At 40.7% G+C, this 26476-nt stretch overlaps 2 protein-coding genes across 3 annotated transcripts in view; both read left to right on the plus strand.

Moving 5' to 3' along the window:
* The window catches only part of LOC128698966 (probable G-protein coupled receptor B0563.6), a 150884-nt gene extending 142464 nt beyond the window's left edge, over window positions 1-8420 (plus strand). Inside the window, exon 3 of the mRNA XM_053791429.2 lies at window positions 4308-8420. Coding sequence (XP_053647404.2) covers window positions 4308-5121 — 814 coding nt within the window. The 3' untranslated portion in view covers window positions 5122-8420. The remainder of the gene's footprint in view (window positions 1-4307) is intronic.
* Window positions 8421-11687: 3267 nt separating this feature from the next.
* LOC128698902 (uncharacterized) overlaps window positions 11688-26476 on the plus strand; it is a 41866-nt gene continuing 27077 nt past the window's right edge. Inside the window, exons 1-2 of one of the 2 annotated variants that reach the window (XM_070096952.1) lie at window positions 11688-11824; window positions 20614-20730. In XM_070096952.1, coding sequence (XP_069953053.1) covers window positions 20632-20730 — 99 coding nt within the window. In that variant the 5' untranslated portion in view covers window positions 11688-11824; window positions 20614-20631. The remainder of the gene's footprint in view (window positions 11825-20613; window positions 20731-26476) is intronic. The other variant, XM_070096953.1, reaches the window with a different exon arrangement.

Below are 26476 nucleotides of genomic sequence, written 5' to 3' on the forward strand. Positions count from 1 at the left end.
AAACGCGATTTCTAATAAGTATAGAGACCTCCAGTGAATACTAGAAAGGACTGCCCTTCTAGCATCCAGCCTGTTACTGGGTTTTCGTAACTAGTAGTCAGTATCCTGGTTCAGTTATCCATTAGAATTCAATAAGAATTATTAGTGCTTCAGGATTTCAACTGGTAGGCTACTAACTAAAGAAATTAAAATTTAATAAATTTATTAATAACAAAGTCTAGAGGTATAAGATCAAAGTAAATTAAATTAATCAATTGAATATAATATAGGATACAAGTTCCTACACTTCTCTCGTGTACAGTAGTATTGTGCTGAAGGCACGTATCACATTTATGCATCTTAAGTACTGTCTGGTACATTAACATTTAATAAGATATTACAAATATGTACAAGTATGCTTGTGTGTATGTGTGTAAGTGCTCTAAGTAGTTCGCTATGTCTCAAAACTCAACTAGACTTAACTAGTGACTAAGTCCTCACATTAACTAACTTCTTGACCATCTGGCAATCAGAACAGCTTGCTTGAACAATAAAACGACTGCTAAGCCCAATAGCAATATAACAAGCAACTGCGACACAATCAGGATCAAGGAGATAATATAACGACACTAACCTGGAGTTTACCTGGAGAGAGTTCCGGGGGTCAACGCCCCCGCGGCCCGGTCTGTGACCAGGCCTCCTGGTGGATCAGAGCCTGATCAACCAGGCTGTTGCTGCTGGCTGCACGCAAACCAACGTACGAGCCACAGCCCGGCTGGTCAGGAACCGACTTTAGGTGCTTGTCCAGTGCCAGCTTGAAGACTGCCAGGGGTCTGTTGGTAATCCCCCTTATGTATGCTGGGAGGCAGTTGAACAGTCTCGGGCCCCTGACACTTATTGTATGGTCTCTTAACGTGCTAGTGACACCCCTGCTTTTCATTGGGGGGATGTTGCATCGTCTGCCAAGTCTTTTGCTTTCGTAGTGAGTGATTTTCGTGTGCAAGTTCGGTACTAGTCCCTCTAGGATTTTCCAGGTGTATATAATCATGTATCTCTCCCGCCTGCGTTCCAGGGAATACAGGTTCAGGAACCTCAAGCGCTCCCAGTAATTGAGGTGTTTTATCTCCGTTATGCGCGCCGTGAAGGTTCTCTGTACATTTTCTAGGTCAGCAATTTCACCTGCCTTGAAAGGTGCTGTTAGTGTGCAGCAATATTCCAGCCTAGATAGAACAAGTGACCTGAAGAGTGTCATCATGGGCTTGGCCTCCCTAGTTTTGAAGGTTCTCATTATCCATCCTGTCATTTTTCTAGCAGATGCGATTGATACAATGTTATGGTCCTTGAAGGTGAGATCCTCCGACATGATCACTCCCAGGTCTTTGACGTTGGTGTTTCGCTCTATTTTGTGGCCAGAATTTGTTTTGTACTCTGATGAAGATTTAATTTCTTCGTGTTTACCATATCTGAGTAATTGAAATTTCTCATCGTTGAACTTCATATTGTTTTCTGCAGCCCACTGAAAGATTCGGTTGATGTCCGCCTGGAGCCTTGAAGTGTCTGCAATGGAAGACACTGTCATGCAGATTCGGGTGTCATCAGCAAAGGAAGACATGGTGCTGTGGCTGACATCCTTGTCTATGTCGGATATGAGGATGAGGAACAAGATGGGAGCGAGTACTGTGCCTTGTGGAACAGAGCTTTTCACCGTAGCTGCCTCGGACTTTACTCTGTTGACGACTACTCTCTGTGTTCTGTTAGTGAGGAAATTATAGATCCATCGACCGACTTTTCCTGTTATTCCTTTAGCACGCATTTTGTGCACGATTACGCCATGGTCACACTTGTCGAAGGCTTTTGCAAAGTCTGTATATATTACATCTGCATTCTTTTTATCTTCTAGTGCATTTAGGACCTTGTCGTAGTGATCCAATAGTTGAGACAGACAGGAGCGACCTGTTCTAAACCCATGTTGCCCTGGGTTGTGTAACTGATGGGTTTCTAGATGGGTGGTGATCTTGCTTCTTAGGACCCTTTCAAAGATTTTTATGATATGGGATGTTAGTGCTATCGGTCTGTAGTTCTTTGCTGTTGCTTTACTGCCCCCTTTGTGGAGTGGGGCAATGTCTGTTGTTTTTAGTAACTGTGGGACGACCCCCGTGTCCATGCTCCCTCTCCATAGGATGGAAAAGGCTCGTGATAGGGGCTTCTTGCAGTTCTTGATGAACACGGAGTTCCATGAGTCTGGCCCTGGGGCAGAGTGCATGGGCATGTCATTTATCGCCTGTTCAAAGTCATTTGGCGTCAGGATAACATCGGATAGGCTTGTGTTAACCAAATTTTGTGGCTCTCTCATAAAAAATTCATTTTGATCTTTGACTCTCAGTCTGGTTAGCGGCTTGCTAAAAACTGAGTCATATTGGGACTTGAGTAGCTCACTCATTTCCTTGCTGTCATCTGTGTAGGACCCATCTTTTTTAAGTAGGGGCCCAATACTGGATGTTGTTCTCGACTTTGATTTGGCATAGGAGAAGAAATACTTTGGGTTTCTTTCGATTTCATTTATGGCTTTTAGTTCTTCCTGCAATTCCTGACTCCTATAAGATTCCTTTAGCTTGAGTTCGATGCTTGCTATTTCTCTGACCAGTGTCTCCCTATGCATTTCAGATATATTGACCTCTTTTAGCCGCTCTGTTATTCTTTTCCGTCGCCTGTAAAGGGAGTGCCTGTCTCTTTCTATTTTACATCTACTCCTCCTTTTTCTTAGAGGAATAAGCCTTGTGCATACATCGAGTGCCACCCAGTTAATCTGTTCTAGGCATACGTTGGGGTCTGTGTTGCTTAGTATATCTTCCCAGCTTATATCGGTTAGGACTTGGACCATCAGCAGATCCTCCACAAAAGTCACAAAACTCCCATACTACTGAATCTAAGTTCAGCATAAGAAAATCCCCAACTGTGACAGTACACAGATACCAGTACAAGTTAGGTCAGAAGCTACAGCTCAGGACCTGAGTTGCTCAGAGTGTCTATGTGACACACAACCTCAGTACAACGTCGAAAATCACTAAGCCTAGACAATGTTCTGTGAACAGAGTTCTACAGAACCAACAACAAGAAAGCGACAGAGACGATCTTCCAACAAGGGCCAATAAGGGAGAGTTAGGCACATCTTGTCAGGAATACGTCCAACCAACAAGAGAGTCTAGCCCAGACTGACTACTCCAGGCGAGGTGTGAACACCCCCCTCCTCTATCATGTGATAGCTCCGTGGGCTGTTGCTGCCCAGCAACACCGAGAAGCCGGCAGGGAAACTAGCAACAAGTGATAATTACAGTAGTTAGACAATCAAGACTTGAACTATGAGCACTGAATAATATATATAAATGTTACATCATACCTAACAAAAGTAACTAAGTCAAATAATAATATAAAGCAATATATTTACGATTTAGCTATTATCGCAAATATAAGCAATATAAAATTATATGAAAAGGTAATATGCATTATATACATTGTGACCCGTTCAGGGGTCGCAACACTGAGCTTATCCTGCCTTTCCTTGGATCGAACAATAACACAATTGCTAGCGAACTCAGCTCACACACTGAGGTGTGGGAGTCGATCCCCCAGTACGACTGGAAAACATTAGGACGTGTTTCCATAAGACACCTGCTGCCCCTGCTCACCTAGCAGTAAATGGGTACCTGGGTATTAGTGGACTGGTGTGGTTTGCATCCTGGGACAAAATTTACTTAATTTGCCAGAAATGCTTAGCATAACAAGCGGCTTTCTATATAGTAGTATGTTATTGATATCAGCTATGGTCTGTATATCTGGTACATGTACTTGTAGAAATAAAAATATTATTATTATTGTTGTTGTTGTTGTTGTTGTCTCCCATTCCTCAGCCACTGTATAATCTTCACGGATTCCGTACTTCAACGTGAAAATAAAATAAAAATAATGTTGGAACATTCGCAGTGAGGACCCTCGTGTGGAGGACAAAGAGCACATCCTCTTATTTTGTATTGAAACACTGAAGCACAAAAAAAATGGTTTAAGTAACATTTAAACCCTGAGTTAAGGTAAGTTCGTTATAAGAAAAGTTAGTGGGTTCTCTCTTTGCGTCGTGGTGGGTCAGGTTATTTAAGCCAGAGTTGGTGGGTTACTGATGTTGGTAAGAGGCATTTTTTTTTTTTTTAGTTATAATGCCGGCTAGTGTTAGGTTGAGTTATTTTAAAGAATTATATATGAGGCGAGCCATAGTGTGGCCAGCAGGTAATTTTTTTTTGAGCTGTGTATATAACGTGTGTGTATATGTTCCATAGGTACCTGAACCATCTGGCGGTGAGTGACCTGCTCTACCTGGTGTTCAACGTTCCCTTCTGCATGAACGACTTCTCCCGCATCTCAGAGATGCAGGAGGTGCCGCGGGCTAGCGCTCTCTACTACGCCAACGTGGGAATTCCCCTCGTCAACCTCTTCCTCACCATGAGTGAATATATCGTAGTGTGGCTCTCCTACGACCGCTGCCTCGCCGTCTGCAGCCCGCAGAAGTTCTCCGCCAAGCAGAGGATGGAGGTGGTGAGAGTTCGGTGTGGTATATCCCTTCTCCTCACAGTGTTTGTGTACAGCCTTACCCCTCTCGGACAGGTGTACAGATGTGATGAGCTTGGGTGCTGCGTCAGTGAGAGCCACTACAGGAACCAGCCCTGGTACATGGGCTACGAGTTCTTCAGAGAAATCTACTCGAGGTTCTTGCCCGCTGTCCTCATAACTGCTTTCAACGTGGCCATCGTGGTGACGCTGAAGCAAATCAAGAAAGACCGAGATGGTGATATCATAAACGAGGCGCGCCAGGAGAGGGAACGGCGGCTGTTTTTCCTGCTGGTGGCGATCACAATCCTCTTCTATGTTTCTGCCTTCCCCAGTGCCATCTATAAAGTGTTGATGTTTAACGATATGTACTTTATCCCGTACTTCAGAGCTGTGGCCGATGTTTTAGAGGTTTCCGGCCATGTCTTCAATTTTGTTTTGTACTTCTTATTCAGTCCGGATTATCGTAAAACATTGGTTGGTATGACTTCCCCTGAGCAACAGAACAACAATATTGCTCTCTCCTCCACAGCCATTCCTCTATGAATCACTGAAACGATATTAAATAAGTCAAATTTTGTGGATCAAATATTTTTCTCGGTGTAAATATTAAACATGATATATTCTTGTATAAACGCGCCTTATCCATAGTGTATTTTGCGACAACGACGGTATCGAGATACTAGACGTAACTAGAAGTTTATAACTGTGTTGTGATAACTCTTGAAGCTGTGATCGTGTGCTTGACCGAGCAGACAGCGACGCTGCAAGGGAACTACAAATCTCAGACACATAAACAGCATTATAAGATATAGGTAACAAACGTAGACGCAATGTCTCCATGCATTCCATATAACTTTCACTAGTCGAGTGTATCGCTGCCCTCAGCTGTGATCATGATCATTTTCCAGAAGTGCGAAGCTCGTTGTAGTACCTTGTGAAAAAAAAAATCTTAAAGGAAAACAGTTGAGTAAGCTTCCATTATCATGGGCACATCATGTACCTGTATAAGATGGTAGGTAGCGTTGTATGACCCTTAAGGGTTTAGCTCTAAATTTGATTATACAATACATGGGCACATGGGAATAAACGACGGCGCAAATCTCAAGCAGTGAGGAAAACAATATGGTGGTACGGAAACCTTCAACCCGGACTTAATACAGTCCAGGCTGCAGCTCTTTATTACAGTCCAGATTGCAGTCTCTATTACAGTCCAGTTTGCAGTCTTTATTACAGTCCAAGTTGCAGTCTTTATTACAGTCCAGGTTGCGTCTTTATTACAGCGTTCTTGAACGGAAAGTTGTAACAAAGGTTACCTTGCCAGTACACCATCTTCCTCACTACCATGGGTACAGTTGGTTTATGTCAGCAAAGACTGAGAAGAGGTCACTACCAGTATTCCAGATCTAAGGTTCCAGGGCCCCTGCTGTAACTGCTGACCATTGTTCATGTGCTGAAATCTCTCACTTTCTCTCCTGAAGTCATATATATTATTTAGTTGTCTCTCGTTCTATTATTATGATACCTTGCTTTAGAGCCAAGAAAATTTGTGAAAGAGTGGGACAGTGACTTCCATCTATTTTATGTTTCATTATGAACCCCGGGAATGTACAGCCACGCTTTTCTGTGTGATACATTGTGGAAACACCCTGCAGTGAGCAGCTACCATATTCCATGTGATTGTCACGTCGGAGACACACAACGTGCAGCAACACTATTCTATGGGAGCATTACGTTGCAGGAACAAACTCGGTGTTTTCCAGCACAGGCGTAACCAAGTGAGAGAATGAGACAGCTGATAGTACCTCAACACCGTGAGGCAGCAGACAGGACAATACCATGAGGCAGCAGACAGTACATCAATATCAAGCAGCAAACAGTACATCCACATTAGGCAGCAGACAGTACATCAACATCAGGCAGCAGACAGTACATCAATATCAGGCAGCAGACAATACATCAACATCAGGCAGCAGACAGTACATCAATATCAGGCAGCAGACAATACATCAACATCAGGCAGCAGACAGTACATCAACGTATGCTTCATGAGTATAGAAAAGAGAGAAATAACAGCCTTGAACACTGGCCACTATGTGACAAAATCCATTTTCTTAAAACCCATTCAAAGGTGGTCAAGTCACCAAACCTTCCCGAACCCTCTCTGCCTTCCCACAACCTTGCTCACCTCTCTCTACTTGTCTACCCACAACCTTTCTCACCTCTCTCTACTTGTCTACCCACAACCTTTCTCACCTCTCTCTCCCTGTCTACCCACAACCTTTCTCACCTCTCTCTGTCTACCCACAACCTTTCTCACCTCTCCCTCCCTGTCTACCCACAACCTTTCTCACCTCTCCCTCCCTGTCTACCCACAACCTTTCTCACCTCTCTCTCCCTGTCTACCCACAACCTTTCTCACCTCTCTCTCTCTGTCTACCCACAACCTTTCTCACCTCTCCCTCCCTGTCTACCCACAACCTTTCTCACCTCTTTCTCCTTGTCTACCCACAACCTTTCTCACCTCTCCCTGTCTACCCACAACCTTTCTCACCTCCCTCTCCCTGTCTACCCACAACCTTTCTCACCTCTTTCTCCTTGTCTACCCACAACCTTTCTCACCTCTCCCTATCTACCCACAACCTTTCTCACCTCTGTCTACCCCCAACCTTTCTCAGCTCTCTCTACCCACAAACTTTCTCGCCTCTCACTCCCTGTCTTCCCACAACCTTTCTCATCTCTCTCTGTCTACCCACAACCTTTCTCACCTCTCTCTCCCTCTCTACCCACAACCTTTCTCACTGTACTATCCTAGTTCTTCCTCCGCCCATCCCTCACCTGACCTAACAAAATACTGACCTACAGACTGCAAGAATAAATCAAAACAAAAAATCTGACAATTGTTCAGCTGGTGTAAATATAAGCGACTTCTGCTATGTCTTCACATATTAATACAGTGAACCCTCTTATACAGTTATTCCATATAGTGCTGTGTTTTTGGCTATGGCCATGGAAAAGTTGTTCCAAAATTAAATACCCCGGGAAAAGGCCTTCATAGTGTGTCTGTTCAGTTTTGAGGTTATGTACTTTTTAGTAGATTATTTTACAAAGCTCCTTTTTATAGTGATCTTTTTTTGTTAATGTGAATGAGAAGTACCATCCAGAATTGAATAATATGTATTGTGAATGCCTTTCCACGAGCTGTTCAATTTTCGATGTGACCTTTCAATCGCCTTTAAAAAAGAAGGGTCACAGTATATAGAAGAGTTATGAGAGAGCTGATGACTGGACTACAAGGTACTCTTGTGACCCATACGGGTTTAGCGCAAACGTCCGGTGATTTTACTGCCCAATTGGTTTATTATGGTCGTCAAGAAAGAGCGGAGCAACGGTGTCTTCTGTTGCTAGGTCCGTACCCCACCTGAGAGGGGTGCTGGAGGGCTCCTCATGCAAGAAACTGGAGCCAACCTCAACCTTCCCTGGATCAAACTAGATTACCTCTCATTATCCCAGAACGCTGTATGACCCCCTTCCCGCACGGGTTCAGCTCCTCCCAATGAAGAAATAATTTAGGCCTGTACTCCTGATAAATAAATAATTTAGGCCTGTCCTCATGAATAAATAATTTAGGACTGTGCTTCTCGTGAATAAATAATTTAGGCCTGTAATTCTCATTAATAAATAATTTAGGGTTGTAATTCTCATGAATAAATAATTTAGGCTTGTACTTCTTATAATAAAGAATTTAGGCCTGTACTTCTCGTGAATAGAGAATTTAGGCCTGTACCCCCCTCCCACCGTCTTCTATTTGTACTCAATTAAACATCATTAAAATCTGAGACACGTTAGTGACTTTTATTGAGTCCTGATAACATGGCATTGAGGTGTTTTCTGACATTATTTTTTATTTTATTATTTTTACTATTGTTTTATTATTATTATTATTATTATTATTATTATTATTATTATTATTATTATTATTATTATTATTATTATTATTAAACTCTTGACACTGACGTCACTTGATCAATAATCGCACAATATATTTTCATCCATCAACGTAGATGCCTTGATGCTGGTGAAGGGCTTTTGATCCAAGAAATTGAAGCTGCTCTTCTCTTTCCTAGGATCAAACACGATTACCTCACTAGGCGCTGTATTTCCCCTACGGGCTGAGCGCTTCCCACAATATTTGTAATACAATTATTTTTAAATGAAGTCCACACACACACACACACACACACACACACACACACACACACACACACACACACACACACACACACACACACCCACACACACAGATATATATATATATATATATATATATATATATATATATATATATATATATATATATATATATATATATATATATATATATTTCAACATGTCGGTCGTCTCCCACCGAGGCAGGGTGACCCAAAAAAGAAAGAAAATCCCCAAAAAGAAAATACTTTCATCATCATTCAACACTTTCACCACACACACATTATCACTGCTTTTGCAGAGGTGCTCAGAATACAACAGTTTAGAAGCATATACGTATAAAGATACACAACATATCCCTCCCAACTGCCAATATCCCAAACCCCTCCTTATATATATATATATATATATATATATATATATATATATATATATATATATTTATATATATATATATATATATATATGTATGTATGTATGTATGTATGTATGTATGTATATATACTGTACATGTGGGAACTTTTAAGTTGTGGAGCTCCTCTAGCTTCTCAGACGACAAACGGGAACAAAAGATGGAGGAGGTGCTACTTCTCTGGATCATCACACTGAGGCACTGGAAGAGAAAGGTGGCAGCCCTCAGATCGTTTCGATGATCCTAGAACCCAGCTCTCTGGGGAAATCTAAGTGCTCTCTCCATGAACCAAAGGTCTCTGATCCTATACGGACTACGTGGTATTGGTGGGCTAAGTACCTACACTCACTGAGATTATGATCTTCCTTGTGATCAGCAGCACCATCCTGCTGACAAGCCCTAAAAGTGTGGAGAAATAGCCCCATTGATTCACACAGCTAAAAAATGCGCTGTCTCAGCTTGCACCCACTAACATAGCAGCAGCAACCTTTTCCATGATGAGGGTTGTTCCAGCAGGATTGTTAGTGAGGCAAAATGTCAGTTGGTCTCGTCTGCACTGGAAGGGTATCCCAGGCACTGATGCCACTAGTGAAGCTTGCAACATCCACTTCTGCCAGATTACAGAGGTGGATGCTAATAATAAAAAATGCTAGAGTAAATAAAATACTTATACTGGTGTGCAGCCAGCAGTAACAGCCTGGTTGATCAGACCCTGATCCACCATGAGGCCTGGTCTCAGACCGGGCCGCGGGGGGGCGCTGACCCCTGAAACCCTCTCCAGGTAAACTCCAGGTATACTCTAAAACACACATCATTTTAAATATACAGAATTAAACAGTTAATTGTGTTAATTATATGTGTTGATGCTGTGTGTGTTGGTGCTGTTAGTGTTGCTAGTGTTGTGTTGGTCCTGAGCCGGATCCAGCAGACCCTGATGGCCGCAGCTAAGCTTCCAATTACCCAGCTGGAAGCTGTAGCACACGCCAGATTGTGGAATCACTTTCTGTTCAATAAACTTATCAACTCAGACTCTGAGGTAGGTAAACAACTCTTAGCCTCTAAATCTGATTTATGTAAACAAAAAACAAAAAAAAACAAAAAATGAGAAAGAACAATGTATCAACGTCCCTTGTCCCAGATTATTCAACATCTTACCTGATGGTATCAGAAACACTGCTGGGACAAGTGTAGAAATCAAGTGGAAACTGGACAAGTATCTACACCAGGTGCCAGATCAACCAGGCTGTGATGGATATGTGGGCCAAGGGGCCGTCAACAGCAACAGCCTGGGTGACCATGCAAACACCAGACGAGCCTGGACAGAGCCGGGTTGCGAGAGTAACAAAGTTCTTAAAATCCTTCAAAGATGGGCCTACCCCAGGATTAAACCCGGGTACTTTGGATGTGAGCCGGGAACAGTTATGGGTCAGAGGTTATTTATAAATATTACACATGAGTGGGCGTTCCTGAGGTGACCACAACCCTGGGAACCCTCCCTGCTGCTCCTCTCCCCTAGGGAACCCCCAGGCGCTTCAGCAATCATACTGGTTAAGCTCTTCCCATCAATACTGCTACTGCTACTACTATTACTACTACTACTGTTACTACTACTACTTCTACTGCTACTACTATTACTACTACTACTTCTACCACTATTACTACTACTACTTCTACCACTATTACTACTACTACTTCTACCACTATTACTACTTCTACCACTATTACTACTACTACTTCTACCACTATTACTACTACTACTTCTACCACTATTACTACTACTACTTCTACCACTATTACTACTACTACTTCTACCACTATTACTACTTCCACTACTATTACTACTACTACTTCTACCACTATTACTACTTCTACTGCTACTACTATTACTACTACTACTTCTACTGCTACTACTATTACTACTTCTACTGCTACTACTATTACTACTACTACTTCTACTGCTACTATTATTACTACTACTTCTACCACTATTACTACTACTACTTCCACTACTATTACTACTACTATATCTACTGCTACTACTGTTACTATTTCTATTACTACTTCTACTACTACTGCTCCTATTATTAGTACTATTTATACTACAACTACTAGTAGTAATAATAACAATAATAATTAATATAATTATCAATACAATAAACATTTATAATATTAATAATAATAATTATTTATAATTGGATACTGGAGGTCTGGCCTGACAATATTGTTTTATTCCTAAAATTAACACACTTTAAAGAAAGATATTCTTCATAATGGTTGTTAATATCTTTATATACATATATTCAGTGTCTGGGGAATGGCAGATCATCAGGTTTGATCCGAGGAAGGGAAAGAATACCTTACGTAATGAAAAGCGAGATTATTTCACAGGCGTGAAGGGCGACAAATTCTCAGCTGCAATGTGATTGGTGGAGATTTAGTATACGTCCCCTGATTGGCTGGCTCTGTGGCCACATTCCTGGCTTGTGATTGGTGGAGGGGGATTGTTGTGCTCGGTCTGTGATTGGTGGGAAGATTCAAACTGAAGGAGGTTTAAAAAGTATCAACAGAGGTGTAAGGCCGCTCCAGACATGACCATCTCTCGATTTTCACGTTAAAAGGTGCTTAAAGGTGCGTTTTATGTGTGTTATGTTGTGTTGAGGTGTGAGAGGTGAGGTGTGGCCGGGTGTACACGTGTGTGTACACTCCAGACACTGCTCTTAGTGACTGTAATGTAGACTTAAGTGTAGGTATCTCCAGCACTACCTTGATGACTCTTATGTTTGTATTTTGACATAATATAATTCCTTGATGCTGGTGAGGGAAATGTTGGTAGACGCCAGACACAGCTCTTAGAGTTACTAAATACACTGTTTATGATAATGTACACTTAAATGTAGGTATCTGTGGGCACCCTTCAGTGTGCACCTTTATGAACCTCGAAGGTTTTATTTAGCCTTACCAAACATGACTCGTGAGGGAGGTTCCTTGATGCCAGTCAGGGGCTCTTGATGCAAGAAACTGGATTTCAAGGAGCAGTCTTCTACAGTAATTTACACACTTTGCTATATATGATAATTGTACTTGCCAACCTGTGCCTGAATTAACTTAGTGAACCCCCAGAGTAGGTTCCTTGATGCTAGTGAGTGGTTCTTAATGCTAGGAATTAAACCTTTACTTCCCTTCCTTGGATCAAACTGTCTCCCCCTCCCCCAGGTGCTGTTTGACCCCTATGGATTTAGTGGTCCCAGTGATTATACTAAAATTACACATAATTTAAAAAACTATATACATATAGTAATCATGAAGACACAAAAAATAATGTATGTATTTAACTTGAACCCAATAGTTAAATATGAATTTATGTCCATAGAAATCCCTGAAGGTGCTTGATACAAGGACTTGGAGATACTGTGCCCCTTCCTCAGATCAAACTTGGTTGCCTTCCATTCCCTAGGTGCTGCATCACCGTCATGGGTTTCACTTCTCATGAATGTGGGATATGTGCATAATACATGTACTGCATGTTGTATATACCTAACTATGTAACACTAGGATCTACTCTCCTCCAGTGTTAATAAATCGCTGCTTGACGTTATTGGCTATTGGGTTAACTTGTGTGTATGGTTCTAGTAGCATGCAACTAAATAAACGAGTTTGTATTTTGAACCTTGACTGGTGGTGCACAGCTTTAACAGTCTTCGTGCAGTCTTTGAACCTAAGTAGGGATGTACCAAGGTACTAGTATCAGTTGGTATTGACAAATTTTGATGGTATCAGTACTGACCTACAATTGTGTATTGATATCAGCATGAAGTTTGGTATTGTCCTGCTACTAAAATTTAACATTAACTGCTTGTCACAGCCTGTAGAAAAAGGTCAGTAGCTGTGTCAACCTGTGGATTTAATGCCTACCATATCAATGAGGTAACCTAACTTGTCCTCTCACAACATAACCATAGCTGGTGTGTAAGTGGCATATCTTTGTTGTGATTGGCTAGGTTTGTCTGCTGATTGATGTGTGATTGGCCACTGCTGTTGGTTGGCTCTTGCTGTATTCTACCCAAAATAAAGGTATTTTTTCTTAATGTCTCTCAAAATAAAAATTTGTGCAATAAATAGCTATGTATTCCATGGTGTATATAGTTTGTAAATATCAAAACGTTAAATAATGCCAGAGCTCTGCTGAGGGACAACATTGTTATAACCAATAATAATGTAGATAAATAAAATTAGTCTGTCTTATCCTTCATTAAATTTACATTATTTACCTGTCCAAATGTGAGAGTATGAAAATTAATTCCAACACTTGCAAATAAATGTAAAACTGCATACAGTGAGCCTTGTGGAGCTTTAGAACCCTGCTGTGGATGGAGAGTAATACAGTGGACCCCCGCTTAACGATCACCTCCTAGTGTGACCAATTATGTAAGTGTATTTATATAAGTGCATTTGTACGTGTATGTTTGGGGGTCTGAAATGGACTAATCTACTTCACAATATTCCTTATGGGAACAAATTCGGTCAGTACTGGCACAAGAACATACTTCTGGAATGAAAAAATATCGTTAATCGGGGGTCCACTGTATACGGGTTTTTCAATAAATGTTTGTACTGAAGATTGCTTGTCAAATTAAGATTAAAATTCTAAATTTATCATCACTGCATTACAAAATATACAATAATCAGAACTTATTATTATTATCACACCGGCCGATTCCCACCAAGGCAGGGTGGCCCGAAAAAGAAAAACTTTCACCATCATTCACTCCATCACTGATGGTGAAAGTTTTTCTTTTTCGGGCCACCCTGCCTTGGTGGGAATCGGCCGGTGTGATAATAATAATAAGTTCTGATTATTGTATATTTTGTAATGCAGTGATGATAAATTTAGAATTTTAATCAGAACTATGGTAAATAATTTATTACAGTACCAAAGTTTGATACCCATAGGTGATATAAGAAATTGTTTGGGCCCATCATTTTGACTACCAAACCATTCTATAGTGCTGAAAAGGAACTGTCACGTTTTAAAAATTAGGTGTTACATTCCAAGGACATTTGAAGTATTAAGTGAGAAAGAGTTAATAAAACTTAATACTTAAAAATTCTGAAGGGATTGGTCCTAAATATGCATGCCAAAATCTCTGTAAATAGAAGTGGCTCAACAGATGGCACAAAATCCCCTCCATAAAAAGTGGGGATGCAATAAACATTCTAAGATATCTCAGATGTAAAGGGGCAAGACTTCACCCTCTTTTTAATATACGTATAGGGGAAATTCCAGACTTATTCCTCTTCAAGGGGGGCTCCTTGGCGTGGTGAAGAGGCTCTTGGTCTGAGGAATTAGACCTGTCGGTCTCCTTCCTCAGACCGAACCTAATTACCCCCCAATCTCCCGTTCCCTATCCCATCCTCCCCCTTTTCCTTTCCTCCTCCTCCTCCTCCTCCCCACCCCTCCCTTTTGCCAAAGTCGCTGTTTCAAACCAACCACATGGTCAGTTTTGCTTTTCCCGTCATGCACCATGTGTGGTACATTTTTTCTTAGTGTGCTCATTTGCTGCACAGATACGTTCTCACTTCAAGGCTAAAATTTACTGCTTACAGCTCAAGCGAGCTGAGCTCATGACGTAGAAATACAGTGGACCCTCAGCTAACGATGGCATCAGCTAACGTTAAATCCAGCTAGTGATACATTTTAATGCAAAAATTTTGCTTCGGCTAATGCTAAAAAACTCGCCCAACGCGATTCGTTTGAGACGCGTCCACGTGTGGCCTGAGGGCGCCTCAATTGTCCCGTGGGTGCCATTGTTTACAAGCCAGCCAGTGCGGTCGCATCCACACATACAATCGGAACATTTCATATTATCACAGCGTTTTTAGTGATTGTACCTGCAAAATAAGTCACCATGGGCCCCAAAAAAGCTTCTAGTGCCAACCCTTTGATAAAAAGGGTGAGAATTAGTATGGAAATTAAGAAAGATTTTGAAGGGTTTGGGGCTAACCTTGAGATGCCTATGCCAGTTGTGGAATCCATTGTGCCTACTTCAAAGATTAAGGAAATGTGTGCAAAGTGGGTTGAACTGCAAACCTTTGTGGATGAAAATCACCCTAACCCAGCTGTCTTGTTTGTGATTCTGGGTTCAAAATGAAGAGCAAGTGTTGCATGAGAGAGGCAGGCCTGGGGACACGATTATTGAATAGAGGGAAGGTTATTTTAGTGGGTAGAATGCATAATTTTTTTTTATTTTTGGACTGGAATTTTTTGAAAGTTACGTAAAACTGGCCAAGTTGACCAATGGATAACGAAATAGCCAGAAATTGGGCCAATTTGAGCATTGGAATTGGCCTAAAATGGTCCTCAAACTGGGCAGAATTGCTGTGTAAAATGCTCACTGATCTCAAACTTAATACCTAGCAGTAACACCTGGTTGATCAGACCCTGATCCACAATGAAGCCTGATCTCAGACTGAGCAGCATTGATCCCTGAAACCTTCTCCAGGTACACCAGGTAATGTAATTCTGTAAGTAGTACAGTGGAACCTCAGCTTACGAATGCCCCGCCATGCGAACTGTCAGGATACAAACCGTTGTTTGGTCGATTTTTTGCTTCTGGATACAAACAAAATTTCAGGATGCATACGTACTTTCCCCTCAAGGAAGGTTCCTTAAATAAAGAAATAAAATATTTCTTTGCAAAGGTTACAATGTGTGTTGACATATGATTGGAGCAAAGAAAGCCACTATCATGCCAAGGCATTTCGGGCAGATTTAACCTAATACTTATAGACTACCTAAGTCTAGACAGGTGAAAAGTAGTAGTTACCAATGTTTTGCTGATGGTGGTGCCAATAAACCCCTGGCTGCCTTCAAGAGAGAGCTGGACAGATACCTAAAGTCAGTGCCGGATCAGCCGGGCTGTGGCTCGTACGTCGGACTGCGTGCGGCCAGCAGTAACAGCCTAGTTGATCAGGCCCTGATCCATCGGGAGGCCTGGTCATGGACCGGGCCGCGGGGGCGTTGATCCCTGGAATAACCTCCAGGTAACCTCCAGGTAACTACTGGCAGCTTTTTGAAGCTTCTCCTTACTGTTGTTATTATTATTATTATTGTTATTATTATTAGTAGTAGTGGTGTGGGGCCCTTTATCTAGGGAATTGGATCTGTGTTCCAGTTCCCAAAATTAAGCCTAAATACCTTCCATCCCCTCCCCCCACAAGTGCTTCCTCATTATAATAATAATAGATAATATGTATAATAATGTACTATAATATTTTATAATAATAGACGGCTTCGAAAGGCTGTCACTAGATGGCAGTGAATACCACAACAATGCGGGAGCGGTTATGGCCGCTTCCACATGTCACATAATAACATATTTTATTCATTCTAGACCTAGAGTATATATCAGGTTTGTTATTTATACAGTGGAACCTTGACTTAGGAATTTAATCTGTTCCAGGAGCTAGCTCATAACTCAATTTACTTATATATCAAATTAATTTTCCTCATTTAAAGTAACTGAAAAGCCATTAATCCGTTCCTGCACTCTGGAGAGACTAGAAAAATACTTGAATATGACGCTATTATCAACTGTAAGGCTTATTTATCACGATTCATCTAATATGTCATAATAAACAATATAATTAACACAGAAGTATGATATATACTCTAGAATGAATAAAATAGGCCATAAAATGGTGGCAGAGGCAGCAGCAGAAGCATCCGCCATTTCCTGTCCAACTTTGACTATATGGTATCTTCCCATGCTCTTATTGTAAGAGAAAACAAAGTATTTTTGAGGCAAACTGCAGTAGATCACTAGTTTTCTAAGGAAAACATCGAAAATATCGTATATAAACACTTAATATATCATAATGCGCTACAGAATGTAAAGAAATAATGAACTGTTTATATAAAATGTACTTGTATGTACTTACACACTTGGAGCATAGATGGTGGCGGAGGTTGAGTGTGGAGGGGGTTGAGGGTGGGAGATTCGCAGTGGGGCGTATGAGGCCCTGTAAACCAACAACAACATTGTTTTGTTTCATTACTGAACTTAACTCGTACAATTTGTTTCGTCACTTAACTGATACAATTTGTTTTGCTTCATTTCTCACTTCTTTCACTTCTTACTTTTTCACTGCCTCGTGCCTTCTCGCAGATGATACCCTCAGTCATGGTATCTCCTGCGAGCTGCTTCTCTCTCAACTACGTCATCAGCAGTTTCTCCATCTTTTCATGGACAGGGCTCCACAGCCTAGACATTATTGTAACGCCCTTGGCTGGCGCTATAGCTTTTATCGACTCCTGCTGCTTTAGTATCGTACATATAGTAGATGTACTTTGCTGGTATTGTGTGGCTAAATCCACAACTCGTGTGCCTTGCTTATGTTTATCTATGATTTCATGCCTTAATTTCATGGAAATCGTCATCTTTTTCTTCTCAGCACTGTCCTTTGCACTTATTTTCCCAGGACCCATGGTTAGAAAAGCAAAATTTGACCAAATGACTGTCAAAAATGTAAGCAAAGCAGGAGAGAACTGCTCCCCCAGTGATGTAAACGTGTATTGCTTACCAGATGTTTTGAAATCAGCTGCGCCAAATAGCGGCAGCATTCATAATAACTTATGTATGTATTATGTACATAATACGTACATAATTGTAATATTATTATTGATAATTTAGGGAACTGAAGCTCTATTGTTATAGTTATTTTTATTTTTTTTATTATTTTTATTATTATTAATTTAGGGAACTAGAGCACACATCCAATTCCCTAGATCAAGAGCCCTTCACCAGCATCAAGGAACCTTGACGCTGGTGAGCGGCTTCAGTTCCCTAAATTATCAATAATAATAATAATCATTACAATAATGATAGAGCTTCAGTTCCCTAAATTAATAATACAGTGGACCCTCGACATTCGATACTAATCCGTTCCTGAGAGCTATCGAATGTCGAAAATATCAAAAGTCGAATTAATTTTCCCCATAAGAAATAATGGAAATCAAATTAATCCATGCAAGACACCCAAAAGTATGAAAAAAAAAAATTTACCACATGAAATATTAAGTTTAAAGCAATAGAATAATTACATTAACAACAATAACAATAGAATAATTGACACTTACCTTTAATGAAGATCTGGTGATTGATGGGATGGAAGGAGGGGAGAGTGTCGAAGTTGTTACTGTTTAGAAGGGGAATCCCCTTCCATTAGGACTTGAGGTAGCAAGTCCTTTTCCGGGACCAGCTTGCGAGTCACTGGACCTCTGTCGCCGTTCCTTTAAGATTTGTCAAAATGGGCCATAACATTGTCATTGTAATAGTCACCAGCACGGCTTGCAATAGCTGTGTTAGGGTGATTTTCCTACATAGAGGTTTGCAGTTCAACCCACTTTGCACACATTTCCTTAATTTTTTGAAGTAGGCACAATGGAGTCCACAACTGCCATAGGCTTTTCAGGGTTAACCCCAAACCCTTCAAAATCTTTCTTAATTTCCATACTAATTCTCACCCTTTTTACCACAGGGTTGGCACTAGAAGCTTTCTTGGGGCCCATGGTGACTTATTTTGCAGAAACAAGCACCAAAAACAGTGATAATATGGATAATATGGAATGTACCAAATGTATTCTTAGATGCGCGCACACTGGCTGGCTTGTAAACACTGGCGCACACGGGGCAGTTCGGGCCACACGTGGACACGTCTCGTACGAATCGTATTGAATATCGGGTTTTCCATCGAATGTTGAGGCGAAATTTTTGCGTTAAAATGCATCGAATGTCGGATTTATCGAATGTCGATGCCATCGAATGTCGGGGGTCCACTGTAATACATTATTATAACGAGATTTTCAGAACGAAGCCAACTCGGTGCACCGTTTACCTAGCTGTGGGAGCAGTTCTCTCCTGCTTTGTTTACATTTTTGACAGTCATTTGGCCAAATTTCACTTTTCTAACCATGGTTCCTAAGAAAATAAGTGTAAAGGACAGTGCTGAGAAGAAAAAGAGGATGATTTCCATGGAATTCAAGCATGAAATCATAGATAAACAAGAGGTGTCCAGGTTTTGGGTTGAGGAGGAAGTGGGGGGAGGAGCTGGCTCATAACTCGAATGTTGGCTCGTAACTCAGAGCAAAAAATCGATCGATCGACGGCTCGTATCTCAAAAAACTCGTACGTTGGGACACTCGTAAGTCAAGGTTCCACTGTATTGTTTATTATGTCATGTTAGATCAACTGTGATAGATAAATAAGCCGTAGAGTTGATATTAGCGTTGTATTGAAGTGTATTTTTCCTGTCTCTGAGAGGAATTCCGCCAGAATGGATTAATGGCTTTTCAGTTAAGTTAAATGATGAAAATTGACTCTGCATACAAACAGGGTCACGGAATGGATTAAGTTCATAAGCAAAGATTCCACTGTACATTAAATTTTGCATTTTTGGTAGTGTTACCTTTAGAAAAAGATTCTACCACTTTAAAAGATAAAAAAAATTTTAAATAGTGACAGGGACTTTCAGTTTGGGGGGAGGGCTGGTGACAGTTTAAGTGTTAAATACTAATGAATGCTTAGGGATTTCACTTTTCCAGTGCCCTTTATGGTAAGTCTTCATTTATATTATTAAGGTGTATCGCTCTGGTGGCCTGGTGGTTAACGCTCTCGCTTCACACGGCGAGGGCCTGGTTTCGATTCCCAGCCAGAGTAGAAACATTGGACGTGTTTCTTTCCACCTGTTGTCTATGTTCCCCATCAGTAAAATGGGTACCTGAGTGTTAGTCGACTGGTGTGGGTCGCATCCTGGGACACTGACCTAATTTGCCCGAAATGCGGAGCATAACAAGGGACTTTCTATATAGTAGTATGTCATTGTTGTCTGCTAGGACTGTATGCCTTGTACATGTACTTGTAGTAAATAAAGATATTATCTGACATTTATGCATACTGTATTTTATTTCTTAACCTGTGGAGTTTGAGTGATCCATAGTCTGCCTTAAATTATTAAACTTTGTGATAGCTGCTGTCCATTAGATTGAATTACTATCCTGCCAGTCATTCAAACTTGTTACTTTTTATCCTCCTCTCCTTTATTGGCTGGTATCAAGAGTACAGTATTACTGAAAATAGTTTTTTCTTTTTTTTTTGTGCACTATTATTGGTTTAAAAATATTAACATTTATGATATATGTATGGTAATAAGGTGAATGGAGAAGTATTAGAAAATTGAACTTGCATCACATTAGTGTTCCATGAAAAATGTGCGTAATATTACCAAGTCTATTTTACTACAAATTAGCCTACTCTTCTGCAATAGAGATTCCTATATTGAGCGTATATGCAATATATTGTCTTTTTAGTTTGTCATGAAATGTGTATTTATTGTATATATGATACTTTTTTTTTTTTTAGCCAAGTGTGATTGGCAGCATGAGTTTCGGGGGGTTTGTAATTATGGATCCCTCGCCTGAGAAGACTGCTGCCCGTCCTCCAAGAGGCTCTTCATCCAAGTCCACATCATATTTTGAGGTAAGGCAAATTTATGCATTTTATGGTGGGCTCTGTGCTTATGAATATATAAATAAAATTTGACCAAGTTTTTTGTAATTGATCTTGGTGTCACATAATTTGGTAATTAAAATGTGTTTGTGACTGGTTTATTTAAAGTTAACTTGGCCAAAATTGCCGAGAGGAACAGAAGGTATATAGCCTCTCCTCACTTAGCAATGTACTTGTTTACCAACAACTCAGACTTACGATGGGCTCTGACCAGTATATACATACCTAAATAATGTACAGTAGGGCCTTACTTATACGGCAGGTTAGGTTCCAGGCTACTGCCGAAAAGCAGACATCGCCGGAAATCAGAACGTCATTTTTTTCTACATATAAATGCCAGATTAACAAGTTTACACTAACATATTTTAGGTTAGCAATAGAATTAGGCATTAAAAACAATAAAAAATATAATACACACACACAGTACACCCATTACTTGCCTTAAAATATTTGTAGTTTTAAGGAGGCGACAAATCTGGGAGCACTCAACTTGTACTCACTGGAGCGCAGGCAAGAGAGAGAGAGAGAGATCATAATATATACCTGGAAGATTCTGGAGGGACTGGTCCCTAATGTGCATACAGAAATCACTCCATGCGAAAGCAAAAGACTTGGCAGGTGATGCAACATACCTCCAGTGAAAAGTAGGGGCATCACTGGTACACTGAGAAAATGCAATAAGTGTCCGGGGCCCAAGACTTCAACAGCCTCCCACCAGCAATAAGGGGCATTACCAATAGACCCCTGGTTGTCTTCAAGAGGGAGCTGGACAGATACCTAAAGACGGTGCTAGATCAGCCGGGCTGTGGTTCGTACGTTGGATTGCGTGTGGCCAGCAGTAGCAACCTTGTTGATAAGACCCTGATCCACCGGGAGGCCTGGTCATGGACCGGGTCGTGGGGGCGTCGATCCCCGGAATCCCCTCCAGGTAGATTCCAGGTAGTGATGAAAAAATTGAAATTGAAAAATTATGGAAAACAATGTTTTCTTACCAAAAAATAGTGCATAATTCTCAGAGCATGTTGATGGAATCAGCTTGTTTCTATCATATTTCTAAGTATGTTTTTCCACAAATGTAATTTTTTTTGTTCTTGCTATCAGCAAGAGGACATGTTGGCAGTTAGTGGGTTTTTTTTTACTCGAAAAATTAAGATTTTTATGATTTTCATTCTAAATACTCTACATGGCAACTTCTGTGAGGACTGAAGTGAAGAGTGTGGTGAGATTGTCCCTGAGTAGCCTGCAGGCTGTCAAGAAGGATGGAGGGGTGCAACACGCTTAGATTTGGCAGGCCATAACCATAGAGTTTTACATAAAACATAATTAGGAATAACTCAGGAATAAGTTATTGGCATTATTTTCCCTCTCATTCGAAGAATATTTATACGAGCATCATGATTTTTTCACATGTTATTGAGGAATGATGGTTCTATTGAATTGCATGAAAAGTTTGCAATATGTTTTACCATTTTGTTTTTATTGAAGTTTTTCTCCCCAAAAAGTTTCAAATGTATTTTCAACATTTTGTATAATGCAGTCTATTGATGTTTCGCTCAAACGTCTGTGTAATTAGATTACCTAACTCGTTATCTTTCATCTGATGTTGACTAGAACATTGTAAGTCTTACCAATTTTGTAGTAGGATAGATTTAAGCCCTATAGAATAAGGCACTATTTTTTTTTTTCTATCTAACTGTAAGGGAAAAAGTCACTAAAAACAGTGTCTAGGTTTCAAATACAGTGGACCCCCGCATAACGATATTAATCCGTTCCTGAGAGCTCATTGTTATGCGAAATTATCGTTATGCAAATTAATTTTCCCCATAAGAAATAATGGAAATCAAATTAATCCGTGCAAGACACCCCAAAGTATGAAAAAATTTTTTTTTACCACATGAAATATTAATTTTAATACACACAAACTGAAAAAGGCATGCACAGTTACATGACACTTACCTTTATTGAAGATCTGGTGATGATTGATGGGATGGGAGGAGGAGAGAGTCTTAGTGTTTAGAAGGGGAATCCCCTTCCATTAAGACTTGAGGTGTGATGAATGGTTTGAAAAACCGACAAGTTGAAGATTGAGACACTTATGCAGCATATGGGAATCTTTATTCAGGAAACGTTTCGCCACACAGTGGCTTCATCAGTCCAATACAAAGAGGAAGGCGTAAGGAGAGGAGGAGAATGAGGTAATCAGTCCCTCAACCTGGAGTCGATGTGTTCAGTCCATCAATCTTGTAGAATGTACAGCATAGGGCCGTAGACGTGGCTTATATACTGTAGTGAGGTGACGTGAAGCAGGTGGAGGCGGGGTCATAGTGGTACCATCCACTAGTCAAAGTAGGTCTTCGTCCAAAGGTTGAACAAGTGTTGAAGAATTCTTTGTAACAAGATCCCGTGATGCTGCAGTGTCTGACAGTTGTGATGAATGGTTTGAAAAACCATTCTTCAACTTGTCGGTTTTTCAAACCATTCATCACAACTGTCAGACACTGCAGCATCATGGGATCTTGTTACAAAGAATTTTTCAACACTTGTTCAACCTTTGGACGAAGACCTACTTCGACTTGTGGATGGTACCACTATGACCCCGCCTCCACCTGCTTCACGTCACCTCACTACAGTTGTGTACGAATGGTATATAATACCGACAAGATGAGAGTAAGACACATGTGCAACATCTGGGTATCTTTATTGTAGACGTTTCGCCATCCAGTGGCTTTATCAATACAAATTCTAGGACATAACTTGAAGACAGTAGAACTATGTATAGAAGATGAGGTAATCAGTCCCTCAACCTAGGAGTAGGTGCGAACAGCACCACGACTATGGTGCTGTTCGCACCTACTCCCAGGTTGAGGGACTGATTACCTCATCTTCTGTACATAGTTCTACTGTCTTCAAGTTATGTCCTAGAATTTGTATTGATAAAGCCACTGGATGGCGAAACGTCTACAATAAAGATACCCAGATGTTGCACATGTGTCTTACTCTCACCTCACTACAGTATATAAGCCACGTCTACGGCCCTATGCTGTACATTCTACAAGATTGATGGACTGAACACATCGACTCCAGGTTGAGGGACTGATTACCTCATTCTCCTCCTCTCCTTACGCCTTCCTCTTTATATTGGACTGATGAAGCCACTGTGTGGCGAAACGTTTCCTGAATAAAGATTCCCATATGCTGCATAAGTGTCTCAATCTTCAAGACTTGAGGTGTCAAGTCCTTTTCTTGGGTTACTTCCCTTCTTCTTTTAATGCCACTAGGACCAGCTTCAGAGTCACTGGACTTCTGTCGCACAACATATCTGTCCATAGTGGCCTGTACCTCTCGTTCCTTTATGACTTTCCTAAAGTGTTTCACAACAGTGTCAGTGTAATAGTCACCAGCACAGCTTGCAATAGCTGTGTTAGGGTGATTGTCATCAAAAAAGGTTTGCACTTTAAGCCACATTCCACACATTTCCTTAATCTTTGAAGTAGGCAACTTCTTCAATTTCTCTCTCCCCTCCTCCGAACCAGTTTCCTCAGGTCTGGCCTCTTGCTGTTGAAGTTGATCTAGCAGCTCATCAGTGGTTAGTTCTTCATTGTCCTCCTCCATATACCTCAATGCACCACTCACCTTTTTTCCCTCATCAATTCTATGATTAACCTCATCCTTCATAAATCCATCCGCCGACACGTCAACTCCCAAGTATCTGAAAACATTCACTTCTTCCATACTCCTCCTCCCCAATTTGATATCCAATTTTTCTTTATCTAAATCATTTGATACCCTCATCACCTTACTCTTTTCTATGTTCACTTTCAACTTTCTACCTTTACACACATTCTCAAACTCATCCACTAACCTTTGCAATTTTTCTTTAGAATCTCCCATAAGCACAGTATCATCAGCAAAAAGTAACTGTGTCAATTCCCATTTTGAATTTGATTCCCCATAATTTAATCCCACCCCTCTCCCGAACACCCTAGCATTTACTTCTTTTACAACCCCATCTATAAATATATTAAACAACCATGGTGACATCACACATCCCTGTCTAAGACCTACTTTTACCGGGAAGTATTCTCCCTCTCTTCTACACACCCTAGCCTGAGCCTCACTATCCTCATAAAAGCTCTTTACAGCATTTAATAACTTACCACCTATTCCATATACTTGCAACATCTGCCACATTGCTCCTCTATCCACTCTATCATATGCCTTTTCTAAATCCATAAATGCAATAAAAACTTCCCTACCTTTATCTAAATACTGTTCACATATATGCTTCAATGTAAACACTTGATCTACACATCCCCTACCCACTCTGAAGCCTCCCTGCTCATCCACAATCCTACATTCTGTCTTACCTCTAATTCTTTCAGTTATAACACTACCGTATACTTTTCCTGGTATACTCAGTAAACTTATTCCTCTATAATTTTTACAATCTCTTTTGTCCCCTTTCCCTTTATATAAAGGGACTATACATGCTCTCTGCCAATCCCTAGGTACCTTCCCCTCTTTCATACATTTATTAAACAAAAGTACCAACCACTCCAACACTATATCCCCACCTGCTTTTAACATTTCTGTCATGATCCCATCAGTTCCAGCCGCTTTACCCCCTTTCATTCTACGTAATGCCTCACGTATCTCCACCACACTTACATTCTGCTCTTCTTCACTCCTAAAAGATGGTATACCTCCCTGGCCAGTGCATGAAATTACTGCCTCCCTTTCTTCCTCAACATTTAAAAGTTCCTCAAAATATTCTCGCCATCTACCTAATACCTCCATCTCCCCATCTACTAACTCCCCTACTCTGTTTTTAACTGACAAATCCATACTTTCCCTAGGCTTTCTTAACTTGTTTAACTCACTCCAAAAATTTTTCTTATTTTCATGAAAATTTCTTGACAATGCCTCTCCCGCTCTTTCATCTGCTCTCCTTTTGCACTCTCTCACCACTCTCTTCACCTTTCTTTTACTCTCCATATACTCTGCTCTTCTTATAACACTTCTGCTTTGTAAAAACCTCTCGTAAGCTACCTTTTTCTCTTTTATCACACCCTTTACTTCATCATTCCACCAATCACTCCTCTTTCCTCCTGCCCCCACCCTCCTATAACCACAAACTTCTCCCCCACATTCTAATACTGCATTTTTAAAACTATTCCAACCCTCTTCAACCCCCCCACTACTCATCTTTGCACTAGCCCACCTTTCTGCCAATAGTCGCTTATATCTCGCCCTAACTTCCTCCTCCCTTAGTTTATACACTTTCACCTCCCTCTTACTTGTTGCCACCTTCCTCTTTTCCCATCTACCTCTTACTCTAACTGTAGCTACAACTAAATAATGATCCGATATATCAGTTGCCCCTCTATAAACATGTACATCCTGTAGCCTACCCATCAACCTTTTATCCACCAATACATAATCTAACAAACTACTTTCATTACGTGCTACATCATACCTTGTATATTTATTTATCCTCTTTTTCATAAAAATTCTTTCTACACATAGCTCAATTAAAGGCTCCCCATTTACATTTACCCCTGGCATCCCAAATTTACCTACTACTCCCTCTATAACATTTTTACCCACTTTAGCATTGAAATCCCCAACCACCATTACTCTCACACTTGATTCAAAACTCCCCACGCATTCACTCAACATTTCCCAGAATCTCTCTCTCTCCTCTACACTTCTCTCT

This window comes from Cherax quadricarinatus, chromosome 55 (assembly GCF_038502225.1).
Source record: "Cherax quadricarinatus isolate ZL_2023a chromosome 55, ASM3850222v1, whole genome shotgun sequence".
NCBI classification, from domain to species: Eukaryota; Metazoa; Arthropoda; class Malacostraca; order Decapoda; family Parastacidae; genus Cherax; species Cherax quadricarinatus.